General features: G+C 44.5%; 1 protein-coding gene across 1 annotated transcript in view; it reads right to left on the bottom strand.

Annotated features, from left to right (window-relative positions):
• BAALC (BAALC binder of MAP3K1 and KLF4) overlaps positions 1 to 25,533 on the bottom strand; it is an 87,655-nt gene that overhangs the window by 11,376 nt on the left and 50,746 nt on the right. The window contains exon 2 of the mRNA XM_056522539.1: positions 15,414 to 15,577. Within this exon, the coding sequence (XP_056378514.1) occupies positions 15,414 to 15,577 (164 nt within the window). The remainder of the gene's footprint in view (positions 1 to 15,413; positions 15,578 to 25,533) is intronic.

Below are 25,533 nucleotides of genomic sequence, written 5' to 3'. Positions count from 1 at the left end.
TGGGAGGAGGGGTGGGTGGGGCTTAATCACGGCGCCCGCAATCAGCCGTATTCGGGAACTGCAGTTAATGTATGTCTATGAGCCGACCGGAGTGAACCGGTCGGCTGCTTTTTCGGCCATATGCGGTTTCCCGACCGCAGGCAAAAACGTGGTCGTCCACGTTTTTGCCTGCGGTCGGGAAACCGCATACGGCCGAAAAAGCAGCCGACCGGAGGCTGCGGTTCACTACGGTCGGCTCATAGACATACATTAACTACGGTTCCCTATACGGCTGAGTGCGGGCGCCGCGATTAAGCCCCGCCCACCCCTCCTCCCAGCCGTATACGGGAACTGTAATTACAAACCGTAGTGTGAACCCAGCCTAAGTTGCCACAGCATAATAACAGATCTGTTATTATGCTATGGCAACTTACTTTTTTGGCTTACTAGCTGACACGGTTTCTGATGTGGTGGGGCTTTCCCTATCCACATCTATAGGTGTCTATCTTCGCCCAGCTCACTCATAGATCAGACATTTGCAGGCTTTTTCCCTTACCCTGCTTCTTTCCAATGTGTCACTTTATGTTATGTGCAATATATTTGGCCACGGCCAGAGTATTCATTTGTTTACATATTGAAGTGTATATCTATTGCATGCTGCACTTTGGCAGCCTTATAGATTGCATAAGTCACTTTAATATACTGTTTGTACTATTTTTGCACATTCTCACTTACCTGTGTAGCAGTCATTATTTGTCTGTCTTGTTGCTGTCACCTTTTTAGATGTTTTTAATCATGTATGTTCAATAAAGATTAAACGTATTCATATTTATTGTCCTGGTGTGTTTATGGGTATTTATCTAATTTAATTACATACCAGATGGTGATTTGTACTTATATAGCCCTATTTTGGTTATCCTATTGTCCTACACAGTATCATTGATTACAAATATCATAATAAAAGTGAAGTTTTAGTGATGGGACACTCCACACAGCTAACTTGCTATGGCTTTCCAACAGCAAACCCATGCAGAACTTTACTCTCCACTACACCATAAGTCAATGGTCCGCTACCCCTGTCTGCGCCACCCCTGCAAGAGTCAGGAGCAGCAGCAGCATCTTAACATTGGAGTACAAAATAACAAAGTTTCTACATCCGAAATCCCAACCTGACAAGTGGGGGGTATGGCATTTTAAGGTGATCATATTACTGAGTGTCCAGTAGGAGTTTAGAAAATAGGATATTTCACATCTGGTTCCGTAGAGCAGCTCAGAAGACCTAATAGTCTAATGGCCTTTTAGACATTGATTGGCAATATCAAGAAAAGTTATCTGCTAATCTATCAGTTTCCAATGGAACGCATAGGCTCTTTACTGGCTTGTCCCTTTGTCCATTATTGGTGGTAGTTGTCCTTTGAGTGCCCCGCACCATATTTGTAACCTTTCTTACCTATTTGCAACTGGGGAAGAAATAATGTAAGCAATACATGCATATAAATGCATACAAGGTACAAAATAATGAAACATAGACTAGTGTCAGCATCCAGACAGTCTCCATTTTAAATTGTAGTGGTCATGTTAATGTGCTCTTTAGATTAATTTACTGGTATTTCTATCCACTCTTCTTTCTCTGAGTACAGAGAATTGAAAGGGGGTTAACCTACACTCTCTCTAAATCGAAGTGTATGGTACAATTTAATCACAGCATATGCGGAGGAAAGATAGCTAGACAGTGAAAAATGAACATGGGTATTCAAACATAATGAATATTACTTCTTTAAATATGAAATAATCGATAAGGACATTTGGTATTGTCATGTACACAATTAAATCATTGACATCACACAAATATATTATTTAACTAGCTGAGTACCCCGTGTTGCCCGGTTTTTCCTTCCTAATCCTTGTTGTGGAGGAAAATCAACAAAGGAGGAAGCTTTTGACTTCATATCCCGTCCTCATATATTGTTGACATATCCCAACCCCATATCCCGTCTTCATATCCCAACCTCATATCCCATCCTCATATCCCGTCATCATATCTCGACCTCATATCCTAAAGAACAATCGAAAATTCCCCCTCTAGGCACAAACTTCTCCAGATGGAATCAGGCAATGGATGTTTCAAGATTAAGTATTTTTATTGAACCAATTATGCTTTTCCGGTATGCACCCTTCCTCAGATTGGTATCATCTGAGGAAGGGTTTATACCTAAAACGAGTCATTGGTTAATAAAAATACTTAATCTTGAAACATCCATTGCCTGATTCCATCCGGAGACGTTTGTGCCTAGAGGGGGAATTTTCTATTTTTCTTTTGTTTTATCATTTGTGGACGGACTACAGCCCATGCCCACATCCCCGCGGCTCTGTAGCACTTTTGGAAACACACAAGAGATTTCTACCCACTACGTTGGGTTATATGCTCATTTATTTTGCGCTCCAGGTGAGCAAACTACAACCTTCTCATTTTACCCGATTATCTGGGATAATGCACTAGGCGGTCCTGTTTTTTTTTATCTCCTTGTTCTGACCTCATATCCTGACCTCCTATCCTGTCCTCATATCTCGACCTCATATCCCATTCTCCTATCCTGTCCTCCTATCCCGTCCTCCTATTCTGACCTCCTATCTCGACCTCATATCCCATCCTCATATCCCAACCTCCTATCCCAACCTCCTATCCCGTCCTCCTATCCCGACCTCATATCCTGTCCTCCTATCCTGACCTCCTATCCCAACCTTCTATCCCGACCTCCTATCCTGACCTCCTACCCTGTCCTCATATTCCGTTTTCATAGCTCAACCTCATATCCCGTCCTCATATCCGTCCTCATATCCCATCTTTATATCCCGTCCTCATATCCCGACCTCATATCCCGTCCTTATGTCCCATCCTCATATCCTGTCCTCAGGTGGGACTGATTTGTGATGAAGATATTGTAAGCTGAAAATAGAAGGGGACGTGGCTTTGTGGGACTGGCTGTGATTTGCAAGCCAGACCAATGCACAAAAAGACTAGATAATAAAAGGGTTGGGGCTTAAAATGTGGGCGTGTCTTTGTGAGATGGGTGTGGCTTGCAAGCTGGATTGACACATTCAGGAGATGCAGAGCGCAGCTTATGGAGTAAGGTACTGGAAGTCCCATATACTTGCATGGGACTTGAAACAAAAACCCATCTTTTATAAAAGGGTGTAAGTAAGGGTTAACTTAACTATCATATATTTTTAGTTCACATATAAGTAATATGTGTACCAGGTATTATTGAAATATCTCCAGCCATACAGAAATTATGTGGGAACATACATTTCCCATTGATTTGCATGGGGCTTTAAACAAAAACCTGACCCTAACAAATGGGGGCAGTTAAGGGTTAAATAACTATCCTATATTTTAAGTGGACATTTAAGTAACATGTGACCAAGTATTATCAAAATATCTCCAGCCGTTTGGAAGTTATGCAGTAACCTATATTTTCCCTAGACTTGTATGGGACTTTAAACAAAAACCCTGACCCTGGCAAATAGGGGTGAGTAAGGGTTAAATTACCTATCCTATGTTTGTTGTTGACATATAAGTAACATGTGTGCCAAGTTTCATGTTAATAACTTTAGCCGTTTGGACGTGATGCTGGAACAGACACACATACACACACATTGAGTTATATATATATATATATATATATATATATATATATATATATATACTAGCTGAGTACCCGGCATTGCCTGGTTTTTCCTTTCTAATCCTTGAAGTGGAGGAAATCAACAGAGGAAGCTTTTGACTTCATATCCCGTCCTCATAAATTGTTGTCATATCCCATCCCCATATCCTGACCTCCTATCCTGACCTCCTATCCTGTCCTCCTATCCTGACCTCCTATTTCGACCTCCCATCCCGACCTCATATCCCGTCCTCCTTTCTCGACCTCCTATCCCGGCCTCCTATCCCGGCCTCCTATCCCGTCCTCCTATCCTGTCCTCCTCCTATCCCGTCCTCCTATCCCGACCTCCTATCTCGACCTCCTATCCCGTCCTCCTATTCCGTCCTCACATCCCGTCCCCCTATCTCGGCCTCCTATCTTGATCTCCTATCTCGATCTCCTATCCCGACTTCCTATCCCGTCGTCCTATCTCAACCTCCTATCCCGTCCTCACATCCCGACCTCATATCCCTACCTCATATCCCGACCCGTAATATGTGTACCAGGTATCTCCATCCGTACGGAAGTTATGTGGGAAAATACATTTCCCTTTGATTTGCATGTGACTTTAAACAAAAACCCTGACCCTCACAAATGGGGGTAGTGAAGGGTTAAATTAACTATCCTATATTTTAAGTGGACATATAAGTAACATGTGACCAAGTATTATCGAAATATCTCCAACCGTTTGGAAGTTATGCAGTAACATATATTTCCCATAGACTTGTATTGGACTTTAAACAAAAACCCTGACCCTGGCAAATGGGGGGTGGATAAGGGTTAAATTACCTATCCTATGTTTGCTACTGTGATTGTTGCCTAGCCAGTTGCCGAACCCGTTGCTACCGTATACTCGACTGTGAACCCTTGCTGCCTGCCCTGACCTCTGCTACGTCTGACTACGCTCTTGCCTGCTCCCTGTGTACCATGCTATATCAGCTGCCAGTGAGGTCGAGTTGTTACAGGGGGATACGACCTGGTAGTTACCGCCGCAGCAAGTCCATCCCGCTTTGCGGCGGGCTCTGGTGAAGACCAGTAACTGCTTAGAACCGGTCCTCCAGTACAACCCGTGCCATCGCCTCTCTGGTCAAGAGGATCCACTACCTATCCTGCTGGTACGTGACAGTTTCATTGCTTAAAGGTATCACCCTTGTCTCTTGTTCATAATTTAAAGGGGTTCTCCAGTTCTTAGACATCTTATCCCCTATCCAAAGGATAGGGGAGAAGATGTCTGATCGCGGGAGTCCCGCCGCTGGGAACCCCCGTGATCTTGCACGCGCACCCCGTTTGTAATCAGTCTCCCCGGAGCGTGTTCGATCCGGGTCTGATTACTGTCGATCACAGGGCAGGCGGCGTGTGACGTCACGCCTCTGTCCCCGTGTGACGTCACGCTCCGCCGCTCAATGCAAGCCTACGGGAGGGGGCGTGATAGCTGTCAAGCCCCCTCCCGTAGGCTTGCATTGAGGGGCGGAGCGTGACGTCACACGGGGGCGGAGGTGTGACGTCACAAGCCCCGGGCCCTGTGGTCGCCGGTAATCAGACCCGGAGCGAACACGTTCTGGGGACTGATTACAAATGGGGTGCCACGTGCAAGATCACGGGGGTCCCCAGCTGTGGGACTCCCTCGATCAGGGAGAACCCCTTTAAGCACCGGAGAACCCCTTTAATGTCTCCATATTGATGAATGGATGACAACCAAAGTTTTACACTTTAACATTAACCCTTGCCTACCAGAGTATGATTATCTATGCCAGAGCACCACTGTTATGGGCAACGCTCCGGCCTTTCATTATTGCTGTGATCGCTCCCTCTCTCCCGGCATCTGCAACCCTGGGACTCGCAGTGCGGGACGTACCTGCATGCGTGTCCCGGGCGTTGCTATGGGCAATGCTCTGGCCGTTCAGTCCATCCATGAGTGCACCCCTTCCTATTGTTGCGGCGGCTCCGGGACTCGCTCTGAGGGACGCGACCACATACGAGTCCCGGGCATCTCCTTACCCCACACTGTCCCTGGCCTTTCACTTCATGCGCATCAGATTTAAAGGGCCAGTGCGCCCTTAATTGGTCTTCTGCTGGCGGACATTATTTAAGTCCAGTACCTCCCTATAAATGGTGCCGGATCTTCATGACTTGTGCTGAGAGAAAGCGTTTTCTAGTGTGCCGAATTTGTGTTCCTGACCTAGTGCCTGTGACCCGATTTTGCTACTTTTCTGCCTGCCCTTCTGACCAGTGCTTCGGCCTGACTACGATTTACCTTCTCAAGTTACATCTGGGCAACCTGTTTGGACGGATCGTGCCAGAGGTAGCGACCTGGGTGCCGCCTGCCTCAGCAAGTCCATCCTTCTTTGTGGCGGGCTCTGATGAAAAACAGCGGCACCTTAGACTCCGCTTCCTGGTGCGGTTCAGACATGTCACAGGTCAGCGGATGCACTACCCAGCCGCTCACAACCACTTAGTGAATTAGTTGTAAGGAAGTTAATATATGGTCAATTACCGTATTTATCGGGGTATACCACGCACCGGCCTATAATACGCACGCTCATTTTACCAAGGATATTTGGTTAAAAAAAGTTTTTTACCCAAAGATCCATGGTAAAATGAGGGTGCGTGTGTGCGCTTGTATACCCCGATACACCCCCAGGAAAGGCAGGGGGAGAGAGGCCGTCGCTGCCGGCTTCTCTCCCCCTGCCTTTCCTGGGGTCTAGAGCCCTGCTGCCGGCCCTTCTCTCCCCCTGGCTATCGACGCCGCTGCCCGTTCTGTCCCCCTGACTATCGGTACCGACAGCCAGGGGGAGAGAAGGGGCAGCGACACCCATTGCCGGTGCCGCTGCCTCGTTGCCTCCCCCCATTCCCGGTGGCATAATTACCTGTTGCCGTGGTCGGGTCCGCGCTGCTTCAGGCCTCCGGCGTGCGTCCCCTGCGTCGTTGCTATGCACTGCACGGCGCGGAGCACTGACGTCATGCGCCGCGCCGTGCAGCGCATAGCAACGACGCAGGGGACGCACGCCGGAGGCCTGAAGCAGCGCCTGCAATGGGGCGCCGGCACTGATAGTCAGGGGGACAGAACGGGCAGCGGCGCCGACAGCCAGGGGGAGAGAAGGGCCGGCAGCTGGGCTCTTGACCCCAGGAAAGGCAGGGGGAGAGAAGCCGGCAGCGACGGCCTCTCTCCCCCTGCCTTTCCTGGGGGTGTATCGGCGTATAACACGCACATAGACTTTAGGCTAAAAATTTTACCCTAAAAAGTGCGTGTTATATGCCGATAAATACGGTATGTCATTAGATGCTTATTTGCATCAGTACACACCCAGTATACAGCCTTTGGAGAATTCTAATTTGGCTACCCATGATGATGCAATGGACCTATTTTTCTGGGTGCAGAAGTTAGATCTCACATGATCTTGATAAGATACAAATGACTTATATTTGATTAAGACATATTTTAATAATAGGGATAAGAGCATATCAGTTAAGTTTGAAACTGTCAGGATCCGGAATGGTATGCAGCGAGGACACTGGAGGTGGATCCTCTGTGTCAGTGAGGTGATGGCGTGGGCCGTACCAGGGGAACGGAATCTAAGGGATTACTGGTTTTCACCAGAGCCCACCACAAAGCGGGATGGACTTGCATCGGCAGGTAACCCCCAGGTCGTTCCACCCGATAGTGACTCAACGCCACTGACAGCTGAGACAGGCGCGGTACACAGGGACAAGGCAAGAGCAAGGTCGGACGTAGCAGAAGGTCAGGGCAGGCAGCAAGAGTCGTAGTCAAGGGCAACAGCAGGAGGTCTGGGCACACAGGCTTGGGAACATACTAAACGCTTTCTCAGGGCACTAAGGCAACAAGATCCGGCAGGGACAGGAAGGGGAAGTGGGTTTTTATATCAATGGAAGTGATTGACACTGATTGGGCCAGGCACCAATTAGTGGTGCACTGGCCCTTTAAATCTCAGGGAGCCGGCGCGCGCGCGTGCCCTAGAGAGCGGGACCGTGCGCACCGGGACGTGACAGCTGGGGAACCGGACAGGTGAGTGGATTGGGATGCAACCCACGGGCGGGCGCGCCCCGCTACGCGGATCGCATCCCCACCGGCAGAGACAATGCAGCGCTCCCGGTCAGCGGGTCTGACCGGGGCGCTACAGAGAGGAGAATGCCGCGAGCGCTCCGGGGAGGAGCAGGGACCCGGAGCGCTCGGCGTAACAGAAACATTGTCTTCTATTGTTCTCTATATTAATATTGTAGTCTTAGGATGCTACCTGCAGAAAAATTTATGATTCAGATCTGTATCTGATTGAAGCAACAAAATATTGCTTATAGATATAGACAATTTACTTCAAATGATATTCCCAAGATGGAGTCTTATTTTTAAAGATTTCACTTTAAATTTCGAGATCATATATCTTATACTGTGTATTTAAAAGTTCTTACCCATAGTCATGTGATATGGGTTAGTTAGAAGTGGTCAGAGTGTTAACCTATCACTTCCATTTTAAATATCTGGAAATTAGATGTTGCCCATTGTGATATCATGGGGTTCTCTTCCAGAGTAATTTGCCTACTATATGTATGATGTCAGAACTAACCCTGTGACTAATGTTATATTATGACATGATTGCTAACGTCTGTGACTTGTAGTTCTCCATATCTTATTGATATTCATTTACATATTGTGTTTATTATTTTCTCATTTACATTTATTAACTATATCCAATTAATCTGCATATTTCTGTCTTCATTGTCTTCAAAAGAACCTAATATATCTGAGAAATAGTTAGATCAGATGTGAATTGCACAGTTTACATTTTTTATTTTATATATTTTTGGCAATTCATAAGGTTTATCATTTTTGATAACCATATAAAAATTACTGACACTATTTATGCGGCCCTGGACAAAAATAAGCATCAGTTATTGTTTATAACACTTCAAGATTATTTCCACATAAAATTTTATTTACCTTAATGGAGTAGGATATATGCTGAGCTATGCCTCTGAAGCCTTTACAGAGATGTGACATTACTGGAAATGAATTGGCCTTCTTGCTGCAGCAGCTTTCTGTAATCTTACATAAATTACGGAATTTTACACTGGAGTGGCATAAATTAAGTCATATTTTGTTCTCTTCTTCAGATATAGGAAACCAGAGACATGGAGATGTTTATTCTTGGCAGCAAAAGGTTTGATCATTGGCGCAGAACTTGAATAATTCATCTGATTATAGAGTATATGTAATACAAAAAAAAATTAACCTAGAATTCAAGTTATGCACCATGCCAGCTGCTGTAGTCTATGGTTGTTTTGTAGCTGAGGAGTTTCTATCCAAGTATCTAAATTTTTATCTGGGTATCATAAGTAGAGATGAGCGAACTTCCAGTAATTCGATTAGTCACCGACTTCTCGGCTTGGCAGTTGCTGACTTTAGCCTGCATAAATTAGTTCAGCTTTCAGGTGCTCCGGTGGGCTGGAAAAGGTGGATACAGTCCTAGGAGAGTCTCCAGCCCACCGGAGCACCTGAAAGCTGAACTAATTTATGCAGGCTAAAGTCAGCAAACGCCGAGCCAAGAAGTTCGTAATGAATCAAATTACTGTAAGTTCGCTCATCTCTAATCATAAGTCTCACATGTATACCTTGTCATTTTGTCTTCTACACTTCTATTTTTGCATACTCTTTGGTGTTTAGGAAGTGCAAAGGTTAATATATTTCTCTCTTCTACCTCCACTGGTGGGTTATATGTAGAGGATGCATGAAACTTTGCTCACATGACCTTCCCCTTTAGACTAAAGAAGCTTCTGCTAGAAGCTGCTAGAAGGTTCTCAGGGAGGAGTCTTACCCTCTCTCCCCAGAGGGCTGGAATCAGTCTTAAAGGGGTGAAGCAGCAAAAATTGCAGCTATTTGACAGCCTGAGCATATTTTTACTAAATCATTTTATCTTGGAAAATCTTTTCAAAGGGGTACTCCGGTGAAAACCTTTTTTTTTTTTTTAAATCAACTGGTGCCAGAAAGTTAAAGGGGTACTCCGGTGCTTAGATATCTTATCCCCTATCCAAAGTATAGGGGATAAGATATCTGACCACGGGAGTCCCACCACTGGGGACCCCCATGATCTTGCACGCGGCACCCCGTTTGTAATCAGTCCTCGGAGCGTGTTCGCTCCGGGTCTGATTACGGGCTGTTACGCCGAGCGCTCCGGGTCCCTGCTCCTCCCCGGAGCACTCGCGGCGTTCACCTTCATGCAGCGCCCCGGTCAGACCCGCTGACCGGGAGCGCTGCATCAGTGTTACCGGCGGGGATGCGACCCGTGTAGCTGGACGCGCCCGCTCGCGGCTCGCATCCCAATCCCCTCACTCCCTAGGGTGCGCGCGCGTGCCGGCTCTCTGCGATTTAAAGGGCCAGCGCGCCATTGATTGGCGCCTAGCCCAATCAGCACTCACACCTGTGCCCTCATTATATAAACCCACTTCCCCTTCCCAGCATTGCCAGATCTTTTTGCCTCAGTGCCAGTGAAAGCGTTACTGTGTATGTCCCAAGCCAGTGTTCCAGACCCTCTGCCGTTGCCCCTGACTACAATCCTTGCTGCCTGCCCTGACCTTCTGCTATGTCCGACCTTGCTCTTGCATAATCCCTTGTACCGCGCCTGTCTCAGCCGTCAGTTGGGGTTGAGTCGCTATCGGGTGGAACGACCTGGGGGTTACCTGCCGCTGCAAGTCCATCCCGCTTTGCGGCGGGCTCTGGTGAAAACCAGTAACCCCTTAGACTCCGTTCCCCTGGTACGGCCCACGTCATGACCCCACTGACACAGAGGATCCACCACCAGTATCCTCACAGTATACCCATCCGGACCCTGACACGGGCGATCACAAGATGAGCGGCGTTTGACGTTACGCCTGCGCCCTGTGTGATGTCACAATCCGCCCCTCAATGCACGCCTACGGGAGGGGGCGTGATAGCTGTCACGCCCCCTCCCATAGGCTTGCATTGAGGGGCGGAGCGTGACGTCACACGGGGTCGCAGGTGTGACGTCACACGCCGCCCGCCCTGTGATCGCCCGTAATCAGACGGAGCGAACGCGCTCCGGGGACTGATTACAAACGGGGTGCTGCGTGCAAGATCACGGGGGTCCCCAGTGGCGGGACTCCCGCGGTCAGGCATCTTATCCCCTATCCTTTGGATAGGGGATAAGATGTCTAAGCACTGGAGTACCCCTTAAAACAGATTTGTAAATTACTTCTATTAAAAAATCTTAATCCTTCCTGTACTTATTAGCTGCTGAATACTACAGTGGAACTACAGTGCTCTCTGCTGACATCTCTGTCCATTTTAGGAACTGTCCAGGATAAAAGGAAATCCCCATAGCAAACATATGCTGTTCTGGACAGTTCATAAAATGGACAGAGATGTCAGCAGAGAGCACTGTGCTTGTGATGTCAGCAGACAGTTTTGTATTTCAAAAAGAAAATAATTTCCGCTGTAGTATTCAGCAGCTAATAAGTACAGGAAGGATTACAAATCTGCTTAACTTTCTGGCACCAGTTGATTTAAAAAAAAAAAAAGTACCCCTTTAACTAGTTAGTTTAAAAGCTGTGGGATACAGTAGGTATCAACATGTGTTTAACCCCTTAAGTACGCAGGGTTTTTCATTTCCCTTTTTTCTTTACCACCTTCTAAAAATCATAACCCTTTCAATTTTGCACCTAAAATTCCATATTATGGCTTATTTTTTGCACCACCAACTTCTACTTTGCAGTGACATTAGTCATTTTACCAATCTATCCACAGCGAAGTGGAAAAAAAATTAATTGTGCGACACACTTGAAGAAAAAATGCCATTTTGTAACTTTTGGGGGCTTCTGTTTCTACGCAGTACATGCAGGAAAATTTATACATTTAAAATTGTCATCTTCTGACCCCTATAACTTTTTAACTATTTTTCCACGTACGGGCCGGTATGGGGGCTCATTTTTTGCGCCGTTATCTGAAGTTTTTATCGGTACCATTTTTATAGTGATTGGACATTTTGATCAATTTTTATAAAATTTTTTATGATACAAAAAGTGACCAAAAATATGCTATTTTGGACTTTGGAATTTTTTTTGCGAGTCTTTGACCATACAGTTTAATTAATTATTTATTTTTATAGTTCGGAGATTTCCGCATGCGGGGAAGCCACATACGTTTATTTTCATTTTTATTTACACAGTTTTTTTTTTTTATGGGAAAAGGGGAGTGATTCTTACTTTTCTCAAGGTGTTAAATGATCTTTATTAACTTTTTTTTTTCTTTTTGCAGTGTTATAGCCCCCCTGGTGGCTATTTCACTGCACATAGCGATCTCATACACAGATCATTGCCGTGCATTGACACGGCAAAGATCAATGTAATCGGCGGTCAATTTCTCAAGCCTAGATTTCAGACTTGGTGCAATCATCGATCGGACGTGATGGAGGCAGATGAGGGGACGATTTCACCGCGATGGTCCCGATCAGCCCGACTGACTTGCCGGGAAGCTTTTACTTTCATTTTAGACGCGGCGATCAACTTTGAACGCTGCGTCTAAAGGGTTTATAGCGCGAGGCACAACGATCGGTGCCACGCGCTATTAGCCCAGGGTCCCGGCTGTCATTAGCCACTGGGACCGACCCGGTAAGATGCGGGGTCACGGAGTGACCCCGTGTTATATACCTGAACCGGGCCCTGCGTCATTAAATGGGCACTCTCATTAAAACTAATTTTTGCAATTGCACTCCTTATGGTAAATGAAAAATATTTCTAATATACTTTGTTTAAAAAAAAAAAAAAAGAAGTTTTCTATGTTTTATTTGCACATTTTCCCCCAACTCATGCACAGACTTTGGACCAAAGTCCGAACACAGGAAGTGCCGCCTGGAGTGCTGAGGGGGGGGGGGGGGTGTCCAACCAACAGCATATGGCAGTTATGTGTGAGAGGAGCTATGATTGGATGAGGCTGGACACCCCTCCCCCCCCTCAGCACTCCAGGCGGTACTTCCTGTGTTCGGACTTTGGTCCAAAGTCTGTGTATGAGTTGGGGGAAAATGTGCTCTTGAGCTTTTTTAAGCACAAATAAACCATAGAAACTTCATTTTTTTTAAACAAAGTATATTACAAATATTTTTCATTTACCATAAGGAGTGCAATAGCAAAAAAATTTTTATAAAGAGTTACCCTTTAAGAGGTTAAGAAATCCTTTTTGTCCTTCTTTGGAAGACACATAGACCGAAGGGTTAAAGGAATAAATAGCTTACAGTTTGTAGATAAAGTTGTGATTTGAATATAATAGTGCTGCACATCTATAGGTGATTAATGCCACAGCATGTAAGGAGTTAATGAATGTCTCACATGTAAGTTCTAGTTGTTTATTAGGTATTATTGTTTTAGTTTTTGTGGTAGAGAAATACTACAAGCTGAAGGTTAATTTCTTAGGCGAGGAGGAGCCAGCCCCGATATCACTCCTTGTCTTTCTTGTAATATTATGCTAATGTAATCATATGTAACAAGATTATTCATATATTCATGCAGCCTGTATTTGATTATGATTCGTCCATGCATATCATGCTTCCGTATGTGAATAGACACACTGTAAAATGTATGTGATATGCCCAACATAGCAGAGAAATGTCTTTGTCACTTCTTCAAGTGAAACGTTTCACTCCGGCATACTGTAAAATTCTTTCATTTAGGACACTACTGACTTACAATGCCAATTGCGCTCTACCAATTGATGTGAAGGCTACTCAGACACTGTGAAAGGACTTTTCTGCGTTAGTTGTGTGCGGCTTATTGTTTCTCTGCCTTTTGTCTAAGATCAAGTGTAGTATCTGTTTTTTTGTGGCTATGGCCTGGGCTGCTGAGACAGAACAAATACTGTTAGACACATGGAATGCACCAAGTGTATAGGGCCTAGCCCATCAGCTACCCTGAGGCAACCTGGCTATAAGGTACTGGTATGGAAGGAGTTAAGGTGCCCCGATTGTGGTGACCACAGGGTGCAGGAAGTCAGTGGGGACAGGGACCTGTTAGCGAAGGCTCATACACCCATTTCACTCTCACCCTGATTGGGCGCTTACCTCTAGTTTCCCGGCTTTCTGGCTGATGGTCACTAAGAGGAATTTTTATAGATCCATCCAGATGTCGGGGCTATGTAAGACAGCACACATCTATTTACCTATTTTTTGTTTGTTTGTCAGTGTGCCACTTTTCATGTATGTTTGTCCACTAGGATTTTCCAGTGTGTCCAGTGGGAAATCGCTTCTGGAGGTCCAGGTGTGTGTGGCCATTAGGTTCCTCACCTCTCTGCAACCCCAACTCTGTTTTTTACAAACTCGCCAAACAATTGTGCTCCTAGTTTAAGACTTAGGTGGGCACTCTGGTGGATGCTGGGAGCATTTTAGTTCCCCCTAAGCTTAGGCAAAAAGGGGACATCCATCCTGGACCTCAGCAGGTAACTTTTGGCCTGGTGGGAAAGGTATAGTTTGTAGGGGCCCCTTTACTTTTGGATAAGGGCTAGCGATAGACAACACCTTTGTGCACTATTTCATGTGACATGTTTTCACTTCTTATGCACCGAGGTGATAGAGCACGGCCTTGTCTTTTAAGAAAAAAAAGTAGCTTACATGTCAGGATCGCCTTTGTCTTTTGCCCTACGATAGGGAATCGTAATACCAGTAACAGGGAGTACAAGTCTTTTAAATATGCACTCACTACAGTCTGTCACGCTACATAGGTCTTCCTCAAAGGGAATTATCTAATTGAACTGTGTATATCTCCAATAGCAACACTAATCTACTAGAAGCATATCCAGATTGTACTTTCCTGACAGTACTATGGCTACCAAAGCAACTATAGGGATACTGTGATTACATTCCAAGCATCCAACTAAAAGACTGTATGTTCATAACCCTGTGCTGAAACAGAGTATACTGGATATTGTTTATGTGCACAGTGGACTTCAGTAAAGTTAAATAATGTTTGGTAAGTTATCCATGTGTCTGACCTGAATCTGTTATACAAACTGTCACGGGTACACCTCCGACACCTCACCCAAGTGTACCCAGGGTCAAGGACTTCTTATACTTCTGCAGACCCACCAATTGCAAAAGGAGTCCACAGGGGGACGTACAAGGTTAGGCAGTCACAAAGCCATCTGTGACCACACTAGAGACTTTACCTAGGGATCACTACCCGCAGTTGCCCTGGATTACTCCACCCATCCGCCTCGTGGATACCAGAAAGGCACTGCAACATTTGCAATCAAAAGAGGGGCATTATTCAGCCATTCTCCACTGCAAAGGATAAAGAGTGCAAGACTCTCCTCTCCGAAGATGGGAATGGAAGTGAGCAGGAACCAGCATCTATAGTCTGGTAGAAGTTGTAATATGTGAAAATTGTTCTGTATTTAGATAATACACAGCTAGAGAAACAAATAAAAAGTCAAAGTTTCTCAAACTAGACACCAGTTATCAATTGCAGGGTAAAAATAAAGAATACAATGTCCCTGTTTGTTTTGCACTGGTTTTGTGCATAACCCTAAATCTAAGTGTCCTCTTCAACATGGCATTTGGTTTCGGCAAGATAGTACAGACACATAGATGTTGGAAGCCTCAGGGCTATTACCCTGTTTAACTCTACTTAGATCGGGCATTCACCCACCATTTTTGCACTATGGCGGCACCAACTATGTACAGTCATCTAGCAATCTTATAGGAAGAGGATTGGTACCTCTGTACTCCTGCACACACTCTTCTGCTTTTGTGTCTTCGTTCCTGAGGAGTAGACTGTTGGCTTCCCACATTGAGTCCCTGAATTGGTTTTCTTGAGACTTTCTTTGCCAGAGGATGACACTGTAACACACGTCTGCGTTGACTTCCCATCTTCCATAATACCTAAAGGGAAAAAGGCAATACTGAACATTTAGATAAGAAAATAAAGCCATAAAATAATAGACATAAAAAAATAAAACAAGCATTAGCCAGGCTGTTTGGGCATTCTGCACCATCTAGTGAGAATACCTTTTAAATGTCCAATAAGATTAGGGTTACATGCTGTCACAGCCTACATATTTGCTGTGGCCAAAGGTCGTCATGTTGCAAAGCCTACATCGTGCTGCATTGCAGCTAATAAAAGTGAATGTCATCACATTGTGTCATTAGAGTCACCAGAAATCCATTTAGGAGGAATTTCTGCTCAAAGCAACATGTGATGCTACCTTATTCACTTTCATTGACTGTAATGTGGCACAATAGAACAGTGCAACATTGCAATCTTTGTCCAAAGTCCTGTGTAGTCCTAGCCTGAATGGTCTAATTGATCAATCATATTTACATTAGTAGAAAAGGAGCATGTTTTTTTTCTTTGTATCATCAGCGCAAATGCTTGTTATACTGGAAAGTGTTGCTATATATCAATAAGATGGAGTAAGATGGACTCGTATTAAGGCCAAAATGTACCAAGCTGGTTCGGCACTGCTGGCCCCTCTAATGTAACCACATAAAATGATTAGGCTACAGGTGTGACCTCGCTCCCTATGGGATGAGTAGCCCGTAAGCAGCATACAGATCATAAATGATCCATAAATAAATATAGATCGCACTCACCCATTCATAGCATTAATTTCTTCTTTATTCAACAAGTGCAGATATAATACAGAGCAGCAGGGGGGACAGAAAAACGATCAGCGGGATCTTTTCCAATGGCAACAGCCATTTCCTGCATCACTACGCTCTTCCTCAGGCTGCTACCGGCCTGAGGAAGTGCGTAGTGATGCAGGAAACGGCTGTTGCCGTCAGGTACAGATCCTGCTATCTTTTTCCACTAATGTACTCGTATTAACCCCTAGGGGGGGCACAATCCGAAAGCAGCATACAGTTCATAAACGATCCATAAATATAAAACAATAACACCCATTTGTAGGTGGAACTTCTTCTTTATTCAACAAGTGCAGATATAATACAGTGCAGCAAGGAAGACAGACAAATGATCAGCAGGATCTGTACCTGACGGCAACAGACGTTTTCTGCATCACTAGGCACTTCCTCAAGCCGGTACCGGCCTGTGGAAGTGTGTAGTGATGCAGGAAACGGCTGTTTCCAGCCTGAGGTACCGGCCTGAAAAAGTGTGTAGTGACACAGGAAACGGCTGTTGCTGTCAGGTACAGATCCCGCTGATCGTTTACCTGTCTCCCCCGCTGCACTGTATTATATCTGCACTTGTTGAATAAAGAAGAACTTCATGCTATAAATAGATGAGTGTTATCTTTCTCTATGTATGGACTTGTATTAACCAGCTTTGATTATTCTAGTTTATTGCTCTACTATCCCTGTGGACATATTCTCTTTCAGTCTCTTGACCTTAACAGCACCCTTAAGAAACAAGGTCAATGACCCTCATGCTACACAGTGCCCTGGAAAAATTGCAATTTCTGCATGAAGTATGGCGCAGTTCTTTCCGGCATCTGGAGTGCTTGAATGTTAGTACGAATTATCACAGTAAGAAATGATGAGAAATGATGAAAGATTCTGATGGAATATCAAATTTTTTTTTCCCCCAATCATTTAACAACCTTCTTAAAGCAAAGTGGTAAATCTGTAATTAGACAGAAAGGAGAGAATAAAATCCCTTGACCTACCCAGCGTCTAACAGCAATGTATGATGAATGGCAGGGACATTGTATAAGTAATGTTAGAGAAATGTAATACGTCTATAATTGTCATTTGTATCTTGTAATTTATTGCAATGGAAAAGTGATGTGGCAGGCCTTTGTCTCACAAGCATATGTATACGACTATAATAAGTATTTCTATGAGCTCTGAGTAGTAGAGAAGGATCTGGGTGTACTTGTAGATCACAGACTACAGAATAGCATGCAATGTCAGGCTGCTGCTTCCAAAGCCGGCAGGATATTGTCATGTATCAAAAGAGGCATGGACTCAAGGGACAGGGACATAATACTCCCCCTTTATAAAGCATTGGTACGGCCTCACCTGGAATATGCTGTTCAGTTTTGGTCGCCTGTACATAAAAGGGACACTGTGGAGCTGGAAAGGGTGCAGAGATGCGCGACTAAACTAATATGGGGCATGGAACATCATAGCTATGAGGAGCGATTAAAGGAGTTACAATTGTTTAGTCTTGAGAAGAGACGTTTAAGGGGGGATATGATAAACGTATATAAGTATATTAATGGCCCATACAAAAAATATGGAGAAAAACTGTTCCAGGTTAAACCCCCCCCCCCAAAGGACGAGGGGGCACTCCCTCCGTCTGGAGAAGAAAAAGTTTAGTCTCAAGGGGCGACACGCCTTCTTTACCATGAGAACTGTGAACTTATGGAACAGTCTACCTCAGGAACTGGTCACAGCAGGAACAATTAACAGCTTTAAAACAGGGTTAGATACATTCCTGGAACAAAATAACATTAATGCTTATGAAGAAATATAAAATCCCATCCCTTCCCCAATATCGCGCCACACCCCTACCCCTTTATTCCCTGGTTGAACTTGATGGACATATGTCTTTTTTCGACCGTACTAACTATGTAACTATAGCTATGTAACTGTGTAGTATGAAGTTGAAATTTAGCACCCTCTGTATACCTGTATTATTGGTATGATCCATCACATGTCATTTAACCTTATGCATTAGTCCTTATGCATCTTGTGTACAGTACACTAGAGTATACGCTTTGAGTACATGTAGCTACATACATATATATATATATATATATATATATATATATATATATATATATAGGTTTGGTCACAGAAAACTCTTTCTGCCTTTTCGTACTACACATGTGGTGTCCCAGCACCAATGGCTGTCCTGTGGCTTCGGACTGCTTTGGGCAGCGCAGGTGTTGAGCCCACTAACAGACTTCTGATTATATTAATTATGTTTGCACTTTGTTGAGAAAGTAATATATTTTTTATCAATTATTTTATTATTGTTATGCATCTGTATGTTAGATGTGTTACTGTACCCTTGAGAGAGAGCAGTGAACCCCATGTGACCCTGCCTGCCAATGGGAAACCCTAAATTCCTGCCCTTATAGTGTAGTTGGGGTTGCCTCAGTTATTCCTGAGCCTCAGTGTGGTAAAGGTGTAAGGTGTGTTGTGTGCTCTAAGGGACGGCCTAGCTCAAATATACTTCATCGGGTCATTCTGCAAGGATCACCCGCACGGTGGAAGTTCATGTCCCGGCGGAGAAGGCTTCAATACCTTGACAGAACCCTACCTACCAGAATTCATCCACCTGTCTTGCAAGTAAGTATTAATCCATTTGGTGAAAGCACCACAAGTCCCAGCAAGGCAACAGGGCTCCGAAGGGGTTACGCTGCATCCTCTCACCCAATACACTGACTGTTTGTGTAATACCATCTGCACCCAGCTGTCTGTAACCTGACGTCAGTGTGTTCATTTACTCTCCGTGTCTGGCCCACGAGAAGCTGTCTCCAACCTTGGACTGTATATAGGGTAACAGTGCCTGGCATCACAAAGTGGTATTTCTCCTAACACTCCGTGGTACCACACACAGACTGGTTATGATTCTCCCCATTCAAGGACCAGGAAGAGCAAAAGCCTAACCAGAAAGCTAACTCCTGTTCTAGTATGTCTTACTATCTATGGGCCTACCCAATGGTGGATGAACTGTGTTATCTGCTTCTTTGGTGCCTACTAGTTCAATAACTTACAATGTAAATAGCAGAACGGTCTGGGCCTTACTGCAATTTGACTAAGCACTACTAATCACCACATACTCTTTGCCAAATGTGCCACAAAAATTTAGTACCACAGTGCCCCTATAATATTGTTATCCCCAGCTCTAGTCACAATGCCTCCAGGTACCATTCATAATAACACAAAGTCATTCATGGTGCCAGCCATAGTGCCCCCAATGACTTGTCAATGCGCCTTTAGTTTCAATAAAGGTCCCCCAGTGCCAGTTTGAATCCTACCAGTATTTACCATTACCCTACCTGTTTATTTGCTCTGCTCACTGGAGACTGGCAACTATTCAACAAGTGCAAATATAATACAGTGCAGCGGGGGAGACAGACAAACAATTAGTGGGATCTGTACCTGACGGCAACAGCCTTTTTCTGCGCCACTACGCACTTCCTCAGACTGTTACCAGCCTGAGGAAGTGCGTAGTGATGCAAGAAACGGATTGCCGTCAGGTAGAGATCCCACTATCTTTCTCCACTTGCCAATGTGCCTTTAGTTTCAATGACAGTTCCCCCAGTGCCAGTTTGAATCCTACCTGTATTTACCATTACCCTACCTGTTTATATGGTCTGCTCACAGGAGACTGCCAACATATAGTGAATTTGTGGTCATAGAAACATAGAAGATTGTCACCAGAAAAAGAGGTCTATCTTGTCTGCTGTTATGTTAGTTCCTTTATCTTTATCCTAGGATAGATAAATGTTTATCCCAGGCAGGTTTACATTCACTCACCATAGATTTACCAACCATATCTGTTCCAAGTTTTAATCAGTATGGATATTCGGACTTGACTTTCCCTCCTTTCCCCTCTTTTGTTTTTCCTCTTTTTTCTTTCTTACAGCTCACTTTCCCTTTCCTCCTTCCCCTCATTTTTTTCTCTCCTAGTCATCTTGCCTTCCCCCTGAATGATTTTCTGTCTCTCTATCTTCCCCACTCCTATTTCTTTACCGCTCTACTGCAGACCATAGTAAGTTGTGACCTGCAGTTCACTTTTCCCAGCGGGACGGACTATCTACCTCCCATCTGTTCTTGTACTTTCTGGGTTTGATGTTGTTCCATGTTTTCCCCTTGAGTGTCCGGTCTTTCCTCTCCTCCCTTATCTTGATCCTCATGTCTTGTTGTCTATTTTTCCATACCCTGTGCCCTATACTATTTCTTTGTTCTGCCCGTCTCTTCATTTATATGCTGTTACTGCCTTACTTCATGTGCTTTTCCCTGATTTGTTCCAATGTGTCATATTATTTCTATAATGATCGGGGACTGAATTCTCCGGTAAAGCAGAAGAATGCCTTCCTTAATTATCTCAAACACTGCCGTGATATTATTGGCCCCCAGGAGACCCATTTTACTGTTACCTTCGTCCCCACGTTTATAAATGCTAAGTACTCTTCTGATGTTTTATGGCCTCCCATTCCATTAAATCGAGAGGGGTTATGACCCTTTTTACACATTGATTTCCCTTTTACACTTCAGTCCTCATTTTCTGACCCTGAGGGACACTTTCTTATTTTGGAGGGCCTTCTTCAGTAGCGGAGAGTATGCATTGTTAATTCTTATGCACCGAATGACGATCCCTTTCCCTTCTTTGTCCTCTTGGCAACAAGGCTGCAATCTCTCACCTATGACATTTTGCTCTGGATGGGCATACTGGGGCGCAACAATGACTTCTCCTTAGACAGTTTGCTGATCTCGATATGGCTGATGTTTGGCGAGAGCATAACTTGGCTCAAAGGGGTTATACATATTATTCTCCTGCTCATTGTCTTTTCCCCCGAATAGATTGAATTTGAACTAATACTGTCTCTCTCACCTCTCCTGTATATGCCAGACATATCTCCTGTGCCTGGTCTGATCACGATATAGTTAATGCTCATTTCCAATTTGGGGGACCCTGCTCTACCCCTTATATGTGGTGCCTTAATGAATCGCTACTGTGTTGTCCCTACCTTTGCTCCCAGATTGACACTGCCCTCTCTGAATACTTTACAGTGAATACTTCTTTCTCCACGGATACTGGGTGGGTCTGGATGGCACACAAGGCTTATGTCAGAGGGAAACTTATTGTTCTTGCCTATCAGTAAAAGAAGGACCGGTCGAGAGATCAGGCTACTCTTGAACATAGGATGGCCTGGTTGGTGACTGCCCATCAATTGTCTCCCTCGCTGTACCTTCTCCGAGCACTCAGAGCCACGAAACTGCAACTTGATGCGGTTCTCTCTGATCGTACTGAGAAAAACCTGCGTATTACAAATGGGCCAATAAGCCCGACCGTCTTCTTGCCTTTATGCTTAAGCAGCAGCAGCAACTTAACAGAGTACACAGAATTCAACTCAAGCCTGGTGTGCCTACCTCTGACCCATCCAGGATCTACAAGGTCTTTCACTGCTTTTACTCTTCTCTATATAGAGCTCCTTCTTCTCCTCCCTCTTCTACTTCTATTTCTGATCACTTAAGTTCTCTTTCACTCCCTACCCTCTCCTGTAACAGCCGAGGAGGTTGTCAATGCCATTGCTCACTTGAAACAAGGTTAGGCATCACGCCCAGATGGCCTGTCTGCTCTTTATTACAAAAAGTTTGAACCGATCCTCACACCCCATATTATTTCCTATTGTAATAAGTTGCTCCCTGGCTCTGCTATGTCCCCTGAATTCCTTCATGCATCTATTGTTGTTATACCCAAACCCAACATGGATCCACTTCTTCCCTCTATTTATCGCTCTATTTCCCTTATTAATTTGAGCTCCAAAATTTTCACCTCCATTCTTGCCAGACGCCTCAATGCTATATTGCCAGACCTTGTTCATAACAATTAAGTGGGTTTTATCCCAGGCAGACAAGTGCCCGACAATATCCGCAAAGTTCTCAATATAGTTCTCAATATATTTAGTTACCTACTAGCTAGATCAACTCAAAAGAATAAAAGAGAAGCAAGACTACTACCGAAGATCACAGATTCTGCTTCACTTTTGCATATAGCCCTATGTCAAACACAATCAGAAACGCAATATACCCCAACTGGTATATTATACAAAAAGACCCAATTCTAGGTAAATATGCTCAAAATAAACCTATGATAGCATTCAAGTGGGCAGTCAATCTCAGTGATAGAACTAATGTGCTGTCGTTCAGATTATGTCGTCTATTGTCTTACCTGTGAATGCGAATGATTCCATAACGGCAGTACCACCCGCCATATGAACGTCCGCTTTCGCGAATACACTTACTCATTAAGATCAGGAAAGGGATCACCAAGAATAATGGAACATTTTCAACTAATTCATAACAATAATCTAACACATATGAAATTTTTCAGGATCCAAAAGATCCCACCTTCTGACGGAATAGACAGGAAAAAAGCACTGCTCCATGCGGAAGCAAAATGAATCCTCCGCACGGATGCACAAGGGAATCTAGGATTAAATGATAAACTAGATTTAGGTGTATTCCTATAATCTGATCCAAATATTCTCCCATCTAGTCTTTGCATTGCTGTGCAATATTTTAATTGTTGTTTTTAATGCACATGCACCTTTGTTTTGTCACATGTTCACCTGCTGACGTCAGCTCTTACAGGTCTTATAACCGGTACTGACGTCAACAGGAGGCATGATCTGAAGAAGTAGGAGTTTCCTACGAAACAGCTGTCATCAGTGCCTGGAGCGCCCCGGCATCCTCGCCCGCTGCGAATCATGTCTGTTGCTTCACATCGTCACTTTATGATTCACATGCAATAAAAGAAAAAGCTTTCTACAACCTCCAGAGGTGGTGAGTGCTATCCTTTACGTTTATTAACAAAATTGTATACATAGCGTTGTGTGCTCTCCTGGATTTAGCACCCCACCCACCATTCTCCTGCATAGGGATTTAATTCACCATATGGTTATAGAGTACAGTGCCGGACTAACGGACTTTCTCTACAAAAGGAAATCTCAATATAGTTCACTGGGCATCTGCTATTAACACATCACTCGCACTACTATGCTTAGATATTGAGAAGTTCTTTCGATACTGTCTTATGGCCTTATTTGTTTGGGCTTCTACGTGCCAGGGGTTTTTCGGGACCATTTGTCCAAGCCTTACATTCATTATACTCCAGCCCAGTAGCGTATCTTAAGTTACCCTTCTCATTCTTCACCGATCCTTGTTGGTAGGGGTACTCCCCACGGGTGTCCTCTGTCACCTGCCTTGTTTGCTCTGGCTATGGAGCCCTTGGCTAGTATCCTTCGTGCTCATCCTGATATCGTGCTCATCCTGATATCTCAGGGGCAATGATAAAGTTAATTTATTTGCTGATGATCTCCTCCTTACACTTACCAAACTGCTGGTTTTACTTCCTATTCTGTTTGCTACATTGGACCGGTTCTCTGCTTTATTGGGCCTGGTGGTGAACAGATCTAAATCTGAAGTTCTATACTTCAACACTCCTCGGCCAGTGCAGGACTTAATCTCTCTGCACTTTTCTCTCTGTACCTCTTCAACTTTCCTTTCGTATTTGGGTGTCTCTCTACCTGCTTCCATGTCAGATCTCTATAGACTGAACTATATCCCCCTTTATAAATCTATTCGGGAAGACCTTGCCAAATGGACCCTCCCACATATCTCGTGGCTGGAACGTGTGCACGCCGTCAAGATGATGGTATTACCCAGATGCTCCCGATCCCAGTTTGGATAAAGGACCCCCATAAACTTCAAGCAGACGTGTATCATTTTATTTGGCGGAGCCGTCCTCCTTGTATTCCTAGATCTATTATGTACTACCATAAGCGACTGGGGGGCTTGTTTGTTCCTAATTTTGTTCATTACTATAGAGCAGCCCGCTTAACTCAACTTTTTCTATGTATAGCATCCTCGGGTTTCCCATGGTGGGTAGCCCTTGAAAATGACCTTTTAGCCCTCCACTCCCTGCAATCTCTTATGTGGTCTGTTAAACCTGTTTCTTCATATGTTCCCTATTCAGCAACGATTTCTCTCTATTCTCTCCTTTTCTGGCACTCTCTCCGTTTCAAACTATCTTTGCAATCTCCTGTGTCCCCTGTCATACCTATTCTTAGTAATCCTGTTTTTTCCTCCTGGCCTTAGGAAATCAGATTTTTCTTGGTGGATCTCTTTCTCCTCCACCATTTTCTTGTTGGGAAGAAACTGATTTCTTGCTCAATTTTCCTTGATAGGTATCACCCTTTCCCTGAGGAATCCTTTCCCTTGTCTCAAATTCTTTCCTTTTTTTCATTTTCTCGCTTCACCTACTATGACGATTAAACCTACCTCCTATGAAGCTATGACCCTGTATTCCCCTCATTGTCCTGGTACGCTTTCGCACTCTACTTTTAATCACCCCCCCCCCCCCCGGGGAGTGAAGCTCCCCTTCATGACTCAGTGGGAAGAGGATCTGCAAATTGACCTTCCTCTCCCCTCTTGGCATGAATGCTGTACCCACCTGAGTTGTCGGAAACTGCACTAAAAGTTTTACATAGGGCGTATTATGTTCCTGCCAGACTTCATGCTATCTTCCCTTCCGTGTCAACCCAGTGTTTTGGGGCTGCGCGGAATTTGGTTACATGCTCCATATTTGGTGGACTTGTCCACACTTTCCGCCTTTGGAAGCAGGCCTTTGACCTACTTTCCTTTGTAACGGAAAGACCCTACACCCTTGACCTAGTGCTGTGCCTCATGGGCCATAAACCTGAGAGATTATCCTATGCAGTGTTCCGCTTAATTAAATTTTTATTGTTGGCTGCTTGTATTCATATTGCCTCTAAATGGAGGTCACCTGGTCTATCCTTGCCCATGGTGATCTCTCATGTGAACAATATTATGCTCTCCGAATGCCTAAATGCAATCAGAGCTGACACTATGACACTTTTTGATAAGGTTAAGGGGTGCCTGGATCTCTTCTACCCATGCAGCTGATGTATCTTATTATTTATCTTTGTAGCCCTTTAAGATGCCTTTTATTTGTATAGCACCCCCCTGTTTCCCCCTGCTGTGCTGATTTATTTCACTGCTGCCTCTGATTTATAACGCCGCCCCCCCTTAACCTTTCCCTCCCTGCCCACCCTAATTCCTATGGCAAACCTCTCCTTCTCTGGACAGTTCCTGACATGGACATGGGTCTAAGTGTA

The sequence above is a fragment of the Hyla sarda genome, chromosome 5 (genome assembly GCF_029499605.1).
Source record: "Hyla sarda isolate aHylSar1 chromosome 5, aHylSar1.hap1, whole genome shotgun sequence".
Classification (NCBI taxonomy): Eukaryota; Metazoa; Chordata; class Amphibia; order Anura; family Hylidae; genus Hyla; species Hyla sarda.
This window is presented reverse-complemented; position numbering and strand designations above follow the sequence as displayed.